Source organism: Phaethon aethereus (assembly GCF_964289735.1).
Source record: "Phaethon aethereus genome assembly, chromosome: Z".
NCBI lineage: Eukaryota > Metazoa > Chordata > Aves > Phaethontiformes > Phaethontidae > Phaethon > Phaethon aethereus.
In genome coordinates, this window is record NC_138577.1 from 82,537,272 (window position 1) to 82,554,554 (window position 17,283).

Here is a 17,283-nt window from a genome sequence, read left to right on the forward strand (position 1 = left end):
CCCCTCCCCCCCTTCATTAGGGAAAAGTGGTAACATTACATATTTTTATTGCAAGGAGAGAAGGGCGATTAAGCCTTGTGAAACCGGTGAGAAACATTCAGCTAAAGCTGGCGTTGCCGAGCTTCTAGAAGAGGGCCAGCCTGAACTAAATATACCCGAGGCCAACAGTTCTTGGGGGCGGGAGGAGACCGCTGACAGAACTGCTGGCCGATTGCAGAGCCATCCCGGAGGCCTGCTGCGCCCGACCGCCTCACCACCTCACACCGCGGGCGCAACGGGCCCGGGGCCACCCCTCCGCCGGCTCCGAAGCCCCGCCTCCCCTCGCGCATGCGCAGCCGCCTCCCTCCGTCCGCAGGGCGCGCATGCGCGGTGGGCGGGGTGGGAGCGCGAGAGGGAGCTTGGCGGGAGGAGGAGGCGGGCACGGTATGTGGGGGGCGGCGCGGCGGGGCGGTGCCCCCCGCTCGTGCTGTCCTGCGCCTCTCTGTGGGGCTGTCCTGGGGCCTGCGACCCCGTTTCCTCCGTGCGCGGCCTGCGCCGGGCCTCGCCCCAGGCGGGGCGCCTCACGCGCCTTGCGCACGGCGCCCGCCTGTTCCGGTGGACGTTGCCTGGCTGCCCGGGCCGGCAGCTCCTCCCTTTCCCCGGAGGGAGGCCTGGGGGGGCGAGGGCCGCGCCGGCGGACCCGTCCCGGCGGGGCGGGCCGGAGGCTTGCCCGGCCTTCCTGCTGCCAGCGGGGCCCCGGGCCGGGTGCGGGGGGGGTGGTTCGGGGCGGTTTAAGAAAGGGAGGGGTGCTGCACAGGTGTCCGCGGCCTGGTACCTCTTTACAGCTGCTCGTTTCCTAAAGCACATGGTTCCGCTTAAAACGTGCGTGAGAAGTAACGCTGTCAGTTACCTGCGCTTACCACAGTTTTGTGGTCCATCACCTGGACTGGGAAATTGGGGAATTGCAGAAACAGTTGCAGCTATGTCTTCCACATTTCCTCTTTCTTGGCATCCAGGTAGCACGAACAGAGTAACAGGGGCTTGGGTGAATTGCCATTGAAAATTTCAAGTGCTGGATAAGTAATTTATGTCAATGGCAGGCAGGAGGATGTTGTGATTTGGGGCCAGAGCCTGAAAAATAATGAGCACTGCATGAGGTGCTGTGCCCTTTGTATTTGTTGTTGAAAAAAGGTGTAATCTACTTGTAATAGTTACTGAGTATTTGTATGTAGTTCTGCAGTGATGCCTGGTGTCTATAAACACATTGAAGCAGCTGTATTTGTGATACATCCTCTCTGAAAGGTGTGTGTAGGGAAGTAAAACTGGACAGATTCTGTGAGGGAGTTTTTCTGTTACCTTTAAGAGCCCAGGAGGGATGTATTTGAGGGGTAGGGAAGGTGCTCCTTTGAAGCACGCTGTAACTTCCTGAAGCCATGTTACTGGGCCAGAGAGTGGTACTGCTGGCAGGAGTAGGAACAGTCACTTCAAGCTGGACTTTGATGGCCATCAGAGTAGGCTCTGGGCCCACAGACACTAGAGTTGTTAAGCTCTTGTGGAACTGTTCAGTTCCCAAAGGAAAAGGTGGTAGGCCCAGGGAAGTGGCCCACAAGTGGATTTGGTTTTCTGGTTGCCAATTGGGCTGTACTGAGGAAACATGTCAAAACTGCAGTACTGTGTCCAGCTCTGAGCTCCCCAGTACAACAAAGACAACGCCATACATGTAAAGGGCCACAAAGATGCATTTGACGTAGATACATACGTGACATACAAGGCAAGGCTGAGAGAGATGGGACTTCTTCAGCCTGGAGAAGAGGGAAGTCAGTAGGTTTTTAAAAATGTGTATAAATACCTGATGGGAGGGAATAAAGAAGATGGAGCCAGACTTTTTTCAGTACTATGCAGTGAAAGCAGAAGAGGCAATGAGTACAAACTGACACATAAATTCTTCTGTTTAACAGAAGAAAAATTATTTACTGCTATGGTAATTGAACACTGGAACAGGCTCTCTAGAGAGGTTGTGGCATCTGCATCTCTGGAGATAATCAAAACCCATCTGGAAATGACCCTGAGCAATCTGCCCTAGTTGATCCTACTGTGAGCAGGGGAATTGGACTAGACCATCTCCAGAGGTCCCTTCCAACCTTAGCCATTCCGTGTATCTATAATTCTCCATTGCACTTGACAAAACATGTTTTTGTTTTACTTAAACGGTTGGTTTTTTTTCCAGTGCTGACTTATTTTACTATTCAGTTGCTATAAATCAGTGAAAGTTTTTAGTGTTCATTTCATCTGTTAATACTAACATTTAATTTGCTCTGCAGATGTCCTGTAGCATGGCAGGTGAAGAGGACTTCTTTCTGGAAGAAAAAAGATTCAAACAGTACTGTGAAGAATTTATTAAACATTCACAGCAGATAGGAGATGGTTGGGAGTGGAGAACTAGCAAGGTAAAATAATCATGGTGTTAATTTTTAAATATACCCTTTTGCTGGCCTTTTTGAGCTATTAACAACCACCACAAGCTGGAACATCCTTTAAGGGGGTGTTACAACGTGTGAAATAAGTGGCATTTTACACAGCTGGTCCAAGAACAAAATAGTACATAGGTGGTTTACATGAGGATTTAGGCCAGTACGTGTATTGAATAGGGTTCATGAATCCAGAAACAACTGCTGGGATGGCCTAGTGCAACTTGTTGTGTCACAAAGGGGTAGGATTACCTGAGGTGATTTCTGTTTTGATCAGAAAATGTTGTATAAGATGTTATGCAGTCTTCATTTTCAGAATTCCCAGTGATGGGAAAACAGTCACAGCTCTCACGAAGCCCTTTGAAGTGTTGGCTATGCTTAAAATTGAATTAAAAAAAAAAAAAAAGACTACCCAGCTTTATCATCCAGTCACTGGTAGCTGTACCTTGTCTACTAATCTGAGGACCCTTCTTTTACCAGAACTCGCCCTGTTTTGGTGCTTTAGATTCAGATCAATTCATCCCTTAACCTTGTCAGTGTAAAAACAAAACATATTGAGCTTTCTGACTATTTTCCAATATTTTAATCATTCTTGTGGATCTCCTCTGAATCCTTTCCAGTATATAAAAATCCTTTTTTATCTGTGGGCAGTACTAGACAATGGATGCTGTAACACTGTGAAATTCAAACCTTCCTACTCCGGGCAAGTGCTTGTGGTTATATATCCAAGGATCATTTTAACCCTGTAAGCTGGAATACCACATAGTCTTTGTTCTAGGTGTGTGACTTATATCTTAGTTGCATACAGCAACCAGAAGAATCTGTCTGTATTAATGATCAGTCCTCAGTATTTACTGCTTCCCCATAACTTTCAAACCTCACCAATTATAATTACATATTGTTTCTAGGTCGTTAATCAAAATTTTAAGTAGCGTGGGGCCAAGACTTAGTCCTACAGGATGCCATTAGAATAACTTCTTTTATGGTGATTCCAGATTTTTTTAAGTTACATTTGAGATCTGTGAATTAATCAATTTTTCCTTTAGTGTGTGTCAGAATAGTCTGGGATTGTTTTATTTTTTTAATTTCCATTTGTGGAATCAACAGTTATCTTATGGAAGTCTGAGCATATATTGTTACGACTTTTATGGTTATCAACCAAACATGTCTTTTTAAGTTACCCTGACAAAATCAATTTTTCTTAAAAAATTTATTGTATATATTTATTTACTGATTTCTATGTGACATCTTTTGTTATTTTGCTTGGGATGATGTCAAGCTAATATGTGCATAGTTACACAAATTAGCCAGTATATAAAAATGTATTGATACACCTGGCCTCCTCCAAAGCTCTCTGAAACTTCCACAGTGCTCAAAGACTTAAAGAAAATCAGCATTTCTTATGTACTGATTTAAAAATACGTAATGATAGCCACTTCATGCTAATGTCCCGCTTAACCACTGCTGAAATGAAGCCTTTGCAATAGTTATGGCTTATGGCTAAATAATTTGTATTTGCTCTATAATAACAAAAGAAATATTTTGAATACTTGATTTTTCTACTTTGAATGCTTCTGTTATTTTTGATCTAATAATAAATCCACACTGTTCTAGAATTCCTTTTTGCCACACTTTTTTGGATGGATGGGCAATGTATGTTTGCATATGTTCCCTTGCTTCTCTGATTGGCTTTCAATAATGGATGGTTTGGGATACTCATTATTATATGTGTATTTCTTCTTTCTGATGTAGAAAATTTACTGCTCCAGTGGGGCCTTTTCTGGTGTTTGGGGTTTTTTTGTTTTTTCTTTTGCTTTAATGGCTTTAGTGGTTTCCCATGTTTTCATGAATTTTGGGAAGAAAAATGTACCATTTTGAAATGCAAGAAGTCTCAGAGTAAATGTATGCCACCATTTCTACACAAGTAATTCCACATTTGTATTTGTAACCTTTTCATCACAGATGAAACAGAATTTCAGTAAGAAGCAGCGTCTTGGCCCTAGATGCATTCTGCTTAGAAGTTTTTAAAAGAGTACAAATATTAGCTAAGTGTTACAATGCACCCTTTCTTACAGGCAACCATTTGAAACTTTAGATTTCAGTCCAAGGCTATATTTGTGAAGATTTATTCAACAAAGAAAGATGTTCTGAGCCTCTGTTGGGAATTTAATACATGGGTCAAAGTTTGAACTTTCTGTGAAATAAGAAGCTTTGCTGGAAATAGCAGAATGAGGTAGATTTTTGTTCTCACATATAAAAAAAAATTCTGAGTTTTTTTTTTTTAATGGGTGGAGTTGGTGACTGTGATTTCAATGTGTGATAAAAACCTGGCCATTGAGACCGTCCATTTATAGTATGTAGTCTGGGAAGGGACCTTTTTGTTAACAAGATGTCTCATTGTCTTTTTTTTTTTACTAATATATGTGTTGTGGGTAGTTTGGGGCACTCTTAATTTTTGATGATGTAATGCGCTTGGATCCCGTTCCTCATTCCATACTCACATGAATAGACCCATTGATAGCAGTAAGACCACACAAGTAAACCAGGCTTGTAGAACTGTGTTCTTCTGTTCCTATGTTTTCTGTAGAGATTAAATTTAGGTGATGAAATACTCATTGTTTTTGTGGAGCTGCCTCTCATGGCATAAGCTCACATGGCCCAAGCAGAACCCTGTAGTTATAGCTGTAAGTGAAATGTTCTAAACTATGTTATTTTTACAATTTTTTTTTTTTTTCTTCTCCCACAAGAAACCTGTAAAAAAGCCAAGAGCACCTCTACTGTAGGACCTGATAGGGCTAAACTTGGGTGCTGTTCTTAGGGATGGACACTTCAATCTTGGCTGTGAAGGCTGCCCCCTGTTTACTTCATGCTTTATGTTTGTTTAATATTTAGTTAAGTTAATCTAGGTAATCATACCAAAGGCTCAGTTCATTTTTGCTTGTGATACAAGACAGCTGGAGAAGTGGACTCCCTTTCCACATTGATGGGATCAAAGTTCTTGCTAAAGTATTGATTCATTTATAGGGGCAGAAGCATACAAAATACATAACACTACAGAGGGTGCAACAGGAGGCATGCTTCTCTTTCCTGCCACCTCTCCTCTAGCCTCTGATATACAGCTGTCAAATACAGAGACTGCTGACTCCCGTTTCCAGCTATCCATAGATACTTCTTCATGGCGCTCAAATACTATAGAATGCAGAGGCTATGGAGCTTGGCTCCTTTCTGCTGACAGGAAGAACTGGTTCAGGGAGGTGAATGCTATAACCAGCCCTTCTCTGGCAAAGCTCATTGTGCCCTGGGGCGTTTTTCCTCTGTGGGTGGCTGTAGTACTTTCTTTGCTGCTCTTAGGGGGATAAATAGCAATGCAGGTAGATTTACTCCTGCTGACACTCGCACGAAGCACCACAAGGAGAGACTTGACAGTGCTGAGTGAGAGAAATGGGTTTTGTGTCACCAAGTTAGGCTTAATTTTTATGTCAGTCTTGTCCTCTGCATGCTTGATTCTTTATTGCACAGGATGAAGTTGGTTCTGCAGCCAGAACATTCAGCAAAATTTGACGGATTCATGTTCTTCATGAGATTTAGTGAGGAAATAAGGCATGCAGTAGGAGTTACAAGCAAGGCAGTTGCTCATAGTATGATTCATACTTAAAAATTCATGGACAAAAATACATGTAGACAGCATTATCATTTTTTATCAGGTGTGAAACTTGATAAGAACAAAGTAAGCAAATAGCCCATAGCAAATTTTGGAACTACATATATTCTGCAGTGCCCTTGACAAGAGAGAACTAGTGTGTCAGAATAAAATCCAGGTTGATTTAAAGGTCAGAATACATGAAATAAACTGTATCAGCAATAGCAGATAAACCGAAGAGTTAAATTATAGTTAAATTTGCAGTCTTGTCAAGCAATTCAATGCTACATTAATAGATTTTGTAGAAAGACTGTTTTGAATAGAATCTTTTTGAATCAGATGTTGTGCATATGCTTTCTGTATTTGTCTAAAGTAAAACGTAATGAAACAGCTAATAAAACTCCAATTTATTTGTTTCCTTTGAGAAATAAGTTCTTAACATGCAACTACTGTTCTTTGTGTTCTACATACTCTTTCTCTCTTTCAGAGTGTATGTTTTTCCAGTGATCTGTTATTAAAGTTTTTCTCACCTCCTCCTTTTAAGTAAAAAAAAAAAAAAAACCTACAAAATTTTTATATATGTGTGCAGATAGTCAGATCAGCAAGGGGGGGAGGCTCCTCAAACCTTCCTTCTGGCACTCTGAAATTGTGCAAGGGCCTTTTACAGCAGTAGACCATGTAGCCTGGGAAGCAGAATGGTAGAAAAGACACTGGGAGAAGGTACAGCTTTGTTTTCTCTTAGATTTGACACTCAGTGGTGATCAAGAGAAGGGAACAAATTGTGACTGCACACATAAGTTTGGAAATGGGGTGGCTTTGGGTTTTTTTTCAGGACTTTAAGAAACTCAGAGGGGGAACAGAGCAAAAATAAAACAATCTACTAAGAAGTGAGAAGTTTATACTGGCATGAATGCATTGCTTGAAATAGGTAGGTCAAAATTGTTAATAGCTGCTCATCTTTTCATGAGTTTCCAGTCCTTTGGCACTCATCCTGATCCACAGGTAGCAGTTGTCGTATTAAATAAATAGCTGTATCAAATTTTATTTTTATTGTTCAGGTCTTTGACTTCCTTTAACACCAAGAACCAGCGTAAACTACCTGTGAGAACATGCCGAAAAGCAATGCAGTCATTGGCGCCTATAAAAGACTTGGAGCTTATGCCTAAATCTCATGCTCGGTTTATTTTCTGAATGGTGATAGCATTTAGCATTTTGGTTGCAGAAAATTTTTTTCTTTCTTGTTTTCTGAATACAGGACCTTGATGATGGTTATCTTAGTAAAACACACTTCCAAGTAAGAAATAGAAACATCGCACTAGATCTCAAGGAGGAAAACAGTGATAACATTGAACAAACGTTATTTACACATGTTGAAGTAAGTACAAATTTTAGTCTTTTGTGTCTATAAAGTAAATCATGAACAGGATTTTTAAAAATACTATATTATTAAGTCCCTCCAGAAAGATTTCTGATCTTAAGTTACCAGTGGCTTTTAATTATTCTTCCTACAGCTGTTCTCATTCAGGTGTACAGCTATATTGGTGATGAAAATTGGGAGCAAATGGAAAGGCTCTAGCATCTTTTATGTATATATTTTCCTCATGGAAGGATAATATTTCTTTGCATATTGATTCACTAACATTATGGAAACTTTTCTTTTTGTGTGGAAAAAGATTAAGCATCGAGATTTAGTTATCTTAGAGGTAAATATGAATTAAAGAAAATGGTGAGGCTAATATTAATTTGAAGTGATATTTACTGAATAATTAAGGTTTGTATAAGAATTTTATACTCAGTGTATACTTTTGTACTGTGGAATAACTTAACTTAAAATGCTGAGCACATTTTTAAAAATGGTGGTCGGAAATAAAATAGATTTGGTGTTCTGCAAGGAGAATAAATGCCTTTCTTCCAGAAAAAGAGAACCATCCATTAAACTCAGGGTGAATGGCTCTGAATAATTATTTGCTTGTTTGATTTTGCATTAGAACTCCAGATTATTGACTAATCAAGATATAAGCAGTAGAAATTCACTTCCTTGTTATGATGTTACCATAAATATGAAAAGAAATCTTGGATTATAATTGACTGAAAACAATGTATTCTAGATATTATAAACTGTTGAATAGGTGGACAAGGTATATTTTCCAGATGCCTTTTTCTGCAACAATTCCTTTTCTTTTTTCATCAGCACACTGATTTCCCTCCCCCCACAACGAGACTGTGGTACAGGGTCTGAAATGAGTATTCTTTTGGCCTGGTTTCTGAAGAGAATGGCACTTAAAAAGGTCATGCTGTCTGTTAGTCTGTGACGTAGTTTTTTCTGCTGATTTTGTGAGTTCACTCACAGGTTTCAGCTGTATTTTAAAGAGGGGTATATATCAAAAAGTATTTAGTTCTTAAAAATTTAGTGAAAGCAGGTGTCTGGCAAGATGAAAATCACTTTTACTGGCAGGTAGAAGTCTGATCTTTATGTTCTGAGATTTTCCTCTTCTGTTCCTGGGAATCCAATTCAGAGATTACAAATAGAATGTTAGTTTTGGCAGGCGTGGTGAAAATTAGGAGGAAAATTAGGGGGAAAATTAGTATACAAATTTTTGAAGCTGGAGGGAAATACAGGAAAGTTATCCATAGTGAGGATCTAACTCCTATTCAAGTAATTGAAGCAAAGACGCATCAAGGGAGAAATGGTGTTGAATATATCAATGAGTATACCCTGTTGTAGCAAAGAGTACAATTAAGACATTGAAACTGCAGAGAGGCAAAATTATTACTGTTCTGTTTTTAATCTGTGAAGAGATACTGAGGTATAATGATACAGTGCAGAAAATACACTGAATAGCTGAAGTAACTTTCTTCACATAGAAAATTACTTATTCTGGAGCACAGGTCTTATGAGGAGTGGCTCAGGGAACTGGGGTTGTTCGGTCTGGAGAAGAGGAGGCTGAGGGGAGAGCTGCTTGCTCTCTAAAACTACCTGAGAGGGGGTTGTGGTGGGTGAGGTGGGTGTTGGTCTCTTCTCCCAAATAACTAGTGATAGGACGAGAGGAAGTGGCCTCAAGTTGTGCCATGGGAGGTTTAGATTAGATACTAGGAAAAATTTCTTTACCGAGAGAGTGGTCAGGCATTGGAACAGGCTGCCCAGGGAGGTGGTGGAGTCGCCATCTCTGGAAGTGTTCAAAAAACGTGTGGATGTGGTTTAGTGGGCATGGTGGTGTTGGGCTAACGGTTGGACTTGATAATCTTGAAGGTCCTTTCCAACCTTAATGATTCTGTGATTCTGAAAATCAGTTATCAGTTATCACAACATCAAAAATGTGCTAATCTTACAAGATCTCCGGGGAACCTGATCAAATTACTTGAAAAGGTTATTTCAGCTCATTGGTCATATGGACAGTTAATGTTTCCATCTTCCCATCTCATTGTCTGGTATCTAAATATTTCCTTCCTGGTGAAGGAGTGATGAATAACTATGTATTTTGGTCTTTTCTACAGAGCAGTCTGTATTATGTGGTATGCTGAGTTCCATTTACACAAATTGTGTTTCCATCTGATAACTGAGAATAAAATTCTGTGTGGGTTTCTTTCCTCTTATTTTAGGTATCTGCAATGTAGAGCTTGTCACTTAAATCTTTGTTTCAGCCTGAGGAGGTAAAAAAACATTTTTTAGTATAAATCAGTCAACCTATTTTAGGTGTCTTCTCTAGGAGAACATGAGTCTAAAAGTGTCTGTTTTTCTTCACTGATGATCAAGGGAATCTAGATGGTTAACCTGGATGTAGATGTCTGCATTTTGTCCTGTGAATCTCATACAACAAAATGTGGATCTGAGCTTATTAAAAACAGTAGTAATTTTGCTGATGACTTAACTGAGGATGAGATTTCACTTTGATGGTAAAGCTTACACTTAGTTGAGGACTGTATTTTGTAAAGTAGCAACTCAGAAAAAAAAAAATTCACTTAAGCTTTGATTGAAGTCCTTACATTGAGACTGGCATGCTTGTGTAGTGGAATGCTGTGATCTTTGTGATCCTGGGAGTCAGAACTGGCAGTCACAGTCAGTTCATGTAATGGATCTGCACGTGCTAGTATGCCAAAGTACACCCTTTTTTGGGGGGGGGGGGTGGTGGTGCAAGTTGGTGTATTCCAGCTCCTGTTGGAAATTCTTACTTGCACAGAGGTTCCTGTATGATAGGTGTTGTGGGATGCTAAGGATCAGCTGACTGGCAGCAAGTTGCTGTAATGGGAGGCAGCCTGCTCTATAGGACCAGCAGGAATACAGCAGAAGCTAAGAACAGGTTTGGGAACCACTGTGCTGTACTGCAGCAGTTTGACGTGTTACGTAGTATAAAGCAGATTTTCCATTTTCTGGAACTTGAAGGCTTCTGCCATGCCCATAATAGTTAATTGATGGTTTCTTCAGCTCATTGGCAAGCCTGCAGAATTCAGACTGTCTCCTTGTAGACCTGTTGCATGTCAGAGAACCTTTGATGTCTGCTAGTTTCCAGACACACTCTTGCTAGTTCCTGAGCTGTCCTAGGCAGTAGAGGAATTACCTTATGAACTCATGTGAGGACTGTATAGGGTGGTGCGAGCTGTGAGAAGGCTCACAGTTTTAAGTGGGTACAGTATAAGCATCATGAGTTGGATTTTATTCTTTATGTTGAAATGACCCTTAACACAAGCTTAGATGAAGGTAAACGTAAAAAAGGATTTATGCCCACATAGATGCACTGACACTATAAAGGCAAGGTATCTGGAGGCAGGTATGCTTAAATGCTAGTATCTACTTAGAGCAGTTTAAGAAAGTTTCTGTCTTTGTACTTGGCAGTAACTGAGTTGTCGAGCTGTTTTATCTAATGAGGTGCCTGAGGATCCTGTTTTATGCAGACTGTATCTTTCCATTTGCCATCTTACTAGAAAAGGATTGAGAATATTCCTCTGGAATGCCATTCTCATTTCTGTGGATTTAGTTTAATCAGAATGTTTGTTGTAGTGCCCAGATTTGTAAACAGAAACTACTAATGACACTGACTAACCATAAAAAAACTTTTGACCGAGTTTGTGGAGGACACCCTTCAAACCAGTATGATTGGACTCAGTCCCTAGGATATGAGCTGAAGAGGTCATAAATCTTTTAGAATATCTTCCAATAGAATAAAAATAGCATGAGATGCAAAGCGAGGAACTGATACAAACACAGAGTGCCATTTGAAAATTTTTAAGTTGCAATTTTAGTCTGTTTAAATTTTTATTGAACCAGTTGTCTTTCTGCGCTGTCCTGACTTCATGCCAGATGAGTGTCATCCACACTTTTCTGCAGACAGCATAGATGCTGTGTAACCACCGTACTGTGTTCTGTCTAGTTCAACAACAATCTTAAGCGTATATTCTTGATCCAGATCAAATCTGTCCTGCCAAGAGATCTGTCAGGTTCTGTATCAATGAACATGGAATTGTGCCTTCTTTTGTATAACTTACTTTGTATGTGGAAACATGTTTCAAATACTTTTATATTGACAACCGTATATTACCCAAATTTATAAATGAGTTTCATGCAAGTTGTTCATCACAAGCTCTTTGCTGAGACAAGATGCAATGATGACCGGCTGTGGGAGATAATAGATTTGATAAACTTTAACCTGGGCTTGGTTCTGAGGAATACTGCGCCACTGGTACCTTGGCTGTGTGAGGCAGGAGCTTCTGCTTCCACTGAAACCAGAATGTTACTCTTCTATATTTGTGCGTTTTTTTCCCTTTTCAATCATCCTTCTTTTATCCAGTCTAAGTAAATCACAGTGAACAGAATGATTTTTCCTCCCTATGATTGAAACTATTTAAATGCCACAAAGTTGTATTTCACTGTACTATGAGCCCAGGTAGCCAACTGCACTGACATGATGCCTTTCCTTCTCGACTTTAGTATTAACCATCAGCTGTATCCACCTCCAGCTTTTGTTAAATGCTAGGTAAACACATTTTAAGCAAGGGCAGAACATTTACTTGTATTATTACGTGAATTGTTGATAAGGTGAAAAGTACTGTACAAAATTTGAAGCTATGATAATCCTCCTGCCTCAAAGAGCTTATATTCTAAAAGAGTAACGTAGGAAAATCTGGATTCACTTTATGCATTCTTTTTGTTTGTTATTCAAATAGCTCAAGGGAAGCAATAACTTGGAGTAATAATTCTCTGTGTGTGGTTTGTCTCAGCTCTTCTGGGTATTGAAGTGAGTCAGCGTGGAACCATTTCTGAAGCTACAGCCATTGCTACTTTATGAAGCAGTGGGCAGGCTGGAAATGTGGAACGTCTGTTAATACCTGATGTTGCCTTTGGAAAATGAGCACTGAGCTTCACAAACATGTTGATTAAGTTATATATTTACTTTTACATGGACTCCACCTTTGCTGGCAGATGTTCATTAGTGTTAGTGAAGATCTGCCTGATGGAGGATGTGGGAATGAGTCTGACATCATTTTAAACTTAATAATACTACGTGATTTGCTCTTCAGCTGTGCTGTTCAGTTTGTAACAATTAGAAAATTAGAATTCTTGGTAATTATTAGTCCTTTTTTCTCTAAACAAATCCAGTATTTTTAGAATTAAGAAAAACTTTTTTTGTGCAAAAGTAAATGAGAAGAACTCAGTGTAAACATTTGCATAACCACAGTATTTGTTGGATAGTTAAAAAATGTGGAGTGAAAACCCAGCAAACAGTACTTAAGGAGAAAAATGTAAATACATTTAATGGAATCCAGCACTTGCTGCAGAAAATAATGAAAGGAACTTAGTAGAGTGGTATCAAATATTGCACACACACCTAAAACATTAGTTTGTAATGAGTGATCCAAGCTTACGAGCAGTGCAGTTGCCCAGAAACAGGTGAGCTTACCCCTAGGCTTTCCCATAGTTTCACTGTTGCTCTGAAAAGGGAAGTAAATCATGCTGCATCTGTATTCAACCCAAAATATGTTCTCTTGAAAAACTGATGTGGGAAGCCTTGGTAGCTTTGATAGGAAGGAAGTATTCTAATTTCAGTTTGTCTCAGATCTACTCACACCCTTTTCAGCACTCTGGGCTTCCTATCACAATTCCATTAGGTCTCCTGGGAGTGAGCTTTTTCTTTGGTGCTGCTGCCCGAAGTGTTGCTAATCAGCATTAATTGGGCTGCAGTACAAGTTTGTGCCCCGTAATTCTGTGTTAGCCAGCTAGTGTTTAGCCCCATCTTCCAAACTGCCTTAATGCTTCATTGTCTAGGATATGTACCAGAAACCTTTTCAAATGCCAGGTCACAGAAAGGAAATCCAGATTGTTGATGGAAACCTGTAAAAAATAAACCAAGAAACTGCTTATTCTAAGGAGATCTAAAATGTGTTGCAAAATGAAGATGCTTGTGATTTTGCTTAAAAATGTATTAATCTGAAAATGGAATTAGCCTTTATTAAACCACAAGAAAATATTCTGGTGTGGATTTTATTAACTGTGTTCTACATGAAAAGGCTTGGCAAAAGAATGACATTGTTTAGAAATATCAAAGCTGGAAGAAACTTTGGTGTAGACATTACACTCCTTCCCTGAGCTGGAGAAACCGCAATAGAAAGAATGCTGTGGTGACAGAAGTCATTTCAATCAGAGATATGTCCTGCTTCTGGACTCCTTCACTGATGGAGTGTCTCAGTCTTCATGGTAGAGGCTAAATGCTTCTGCCCCAGTAAAGTTCTGGAGACATGGGAAGTTTTTGTGGCACAGATCTTTGTAGATCATTTTCTGTGTGTCACTTTAGTATCCTGGCAAATCGTGTTAACAGTAGTTACATTTAGTTTTCAACAGCTTTGATGACATACTGTTGGCTTGACTGTCATTGTGGGTGGTGGGACTCTGATCTTAATTCTCTATCTTATACATTCTTTGATTGCTGTTCTGTTTTACCTAGTAGGATATACTTAAGTTTTCACTAACCTTAGAAATTATATCAAAGCAAATACATAAACTAATTATGAAGCTTTTGGGAGAATTGAAGAAGCACATTTTATGACCTCCGAAAATGATTTCTTTTTAGTTTAGATGTTAGCATAGAGTGATTTCAACTTTTTGTCTGCTATCTTAGTATTCCTATTTGTCACATAGTATTAGCAAATGAATGCTACATCAAACACAGAAAAATATGCACTAATTCAGATTTGATAACTGAATGTGACAGTTCAGTTAGAGTTACCATAGTTTAAGGCATGGCATAATCCCAGCAGAATGTCTTCCTTCTGCAATAAATAAACCTTCATTTCTTACAGAGCACACACTGAGACTGCGGTAAGTAAAGATGGTTTTCCCAGAATCTGAACTTTGAGAGGCCAGTAATACTACTGACGGAATTATTTATAACTCCCTTATTTGGCCTGTGATCCTGTATTCTAGATATTAAAAAGAAGTATTATTATTTTGTTTCCATTTAGTGCATTTTTCATGACATCTAGAAAGTTGTTTTGAAAAATTTTTATTAAAAAATCCAGAGTGAAGTCTTTAAACTTTTTTAATTCTTTGAGTTAAAATTTAATTAAATAATTTTAAGTGTGATTTAATTTCATAAATGTACAGTCTGTCTTTTTCTATGTATGCCGTTCTAAAAAATTAAGTCAATATTATGAGATTATAAGAAATAATTTTTTAAAATGGTGCCAAAGTGGACTTCAACAGCAGTTGTCTTTGCCCTGTAAATTAGACTGACTAATTTACCTTAAAACTGTGTGGAATTGTATGTATAGCAGAAGTGTCAGAGATACACAGGCCATACATTCAGATAGTTCACCTGCCTGGGTGTGTTTCCCCCCACCTTAGTTTGCTAGGGTACTGTCTTTTTTTTACAAGGCTAGGTGACTTCTGCATCAAATGTTTTGGTAGCCACATGCTTGCTAGCGTACTGTCTTCTTTTTACAAGGCTAGGTGACTTCTGCATCAAATGTTTTGGTAGCCACATGCTTGACATCCCTTGATACCTTGGCAAAGCATCCAGAGATTCAAGCTTCTACAGTTTTATCAGTGGAAGGGCTTGTGAAAAATTGAAATCTGTTTTTATGTTTTCAATTTGGAAATATTACTGTAGTAGTCTTAATAAGAAAACTGTTATAAGAATAGACATTTCTTGTTTGTTGTGTTACTATTTAAAAAAAAAAGTTCACAATACAGTGGTTTGTTATTACAATGTATTGTTCCCTGTCCCCCAACCCCCTTTTCTTTTTCCCCTCAAAAATGTGCAAATTGAGCTACCATGGATGGAGGAGATACTGAAGTGATGGGCATGTCAACAGTGCTTATGGTGGCATATATGAGGTACCACACCATGGCATCTGATTATATTATTTAATACATTAAGACTAATGTGTGTTGTAACATAGTACCATTGTGGCATTTCCTCAGCAGTGCTGTACTTGGGGATAATGGGAATGAAGAGTTTGGGGGGAGCATATCAGTAGGATACAATGATTCTTTATCACATGTGAGCAAGTGGATACCAAACGCTTCCCGAGTTAAACTGCCGAAATGAGGTTGTCCAGGAATTGAAAGAGGCTGTACCCTACAGTGTTTTTACTCACTGCAGCTCATAAATGGGGACAGGCATGTGGTTAAAAGCTCACTAGCATGCATGAAAGACCCACATGTGTTACGCTGAATTTTAGTCACACAGTTTGCTTCATCTCTAAATTGTGCTCATTTTCATATTAAGACTATACACTTTAGGATGCTGTAGAAAGCATGATATTTGTGGTAGTTGTTCAGAACTGATTAATTACAGAGATATGCAAAATGTAAAAGGGTTATGCTCCAACAATGGACATTGAAACTGACAGTGATGTTAAATATAACAGAAAGAAGATTAATGTTAAAATTCTTGCATTCCTAAAAACAATTCTTCATGTGTGTTTGGAATAATCTGGCCTTAAGAAGGTAAATGTAAGGGACCAATAGAAATATTTTTGGAATTAATTGATACAGAATTATATTTTGGTTTGGCCAGTGTAGGGTATGGAGATGTAAGAGAGCCGCCCAAATAATGACTAGCATTTTGGAAGCCTCGGTTTTAAAGTGTGCTTCTGTTTTATATCCATATGTCATAAGTTAGTGATGGTGGAAAGTAGGGATGGAGGGAGTGAAGAAGAACGAGCCTTACTCCCAGCACTCTGGGTGGCATTGCTGCACCAGCATGTTGGGCGGTATGTGCTGTGCCAGGTGTAGATTAGTTTGCTCCCTTGCAGAGTGGTGAGGGAGTCCTAAGGGAGATTGCAACACCACAATCACAGTTTCAGCATTTGGCTGCTCCAGAGGCGGTCTGATGATGTGCTGCCCTAGCTCCGGTCAGAGCATTGTCTTTTTGTCCAGACTGTATTTTTCAAATGTTTATGACATTAGCTCACAAACAAGAAACATGACACTATAGTATTTGTCAATGCTGTTTTACCACAAAGGAAACAAAATCACCATCTAGTCAATTGTTAACATTTTACTTTTTATGGCTACCAGTCTTGCATATATGCCTGTCTTTGTTTCTTTTAAATTAAAAAGAATTGCTCATCTGTATTGGAGCAATAGTTTATTTTGGCCAAGTGTCTGTATTTTGTAGCAGTATTCTATGATTTGTCTTCCAGTGTGTTTGCCTTATTCGCCTGCAACACACAGGTGATGTTGGTTTGGAGTGAATGTTGCAGATTTAGGGCCTTGGAGTGAGCAGTGGCTTCCTGAGAACCAGGCAAAATGTCCAAACTGCTTTGTAGAACACTCATGTCTGTTTAGCTGTGAGGTCTAACTCTGAGTTTTGTTTCCTCCCCAACACCATCTCACCATCATTGACTCTGAGCTGTTCACATGGGTCGCTTTCAAGATAGATGAAACAATCCTGTTCTCCCCTTTGTTACAAAGAACAGATATTTCCTACTCTGGAAAAAGGTGCAGTCTTATGCTTATTTCCTGCATGCTAAATCTTTCTATACCGCAAAACTTATTTGTTAGCCTTATTAATTAAAAAGGAGCCATGGCTGATTTTATGTTAATATTGTAAAGATAGCGATTTAGCTTTCTTCTTGAGGTCAAAATATGGTGTTCCTCGAGGACATTGTAGAGTTATACTGTGTAATCAGTGTGTGATTTTTGAGGTCTAGTCCTTCCTAGAAATAACTAAATAGCATTGAAGTTGGTTGAGGTTTAGG

The 17,283-nt window shown here is 39.4% G+C and overlaps 1 protein-coding gene across 1 annotated transcript in view; it reads left to right on the top strand.

The window, feature by feature from the left end:
* Nucleotides 1–2,300: 2,300 nt before the first annotated feature.
* The window catches only part of ATG10 (autophagy related 10), a gene marked incomplete at its 5' end in the record, with an annotated part of 90,839 nt that continues 75,856 nt past the window's right edge, over nucleotides 2,301–17,283 (top strand). The window contains 2 exons of the mRNA XM_082013489.1: nucleotides 2,301–2,426; nucleotides 7,343–7,462. Coding sequence (XP_081869615.1) covers nucleotides 2,301–2,426; nucleotides 7,343–7,462 — 246 coding nt within the window. The remainder of the gene's footprint in view (nucleotides 2,427–7,342; nucleotides 7,463–17,283) is intronic.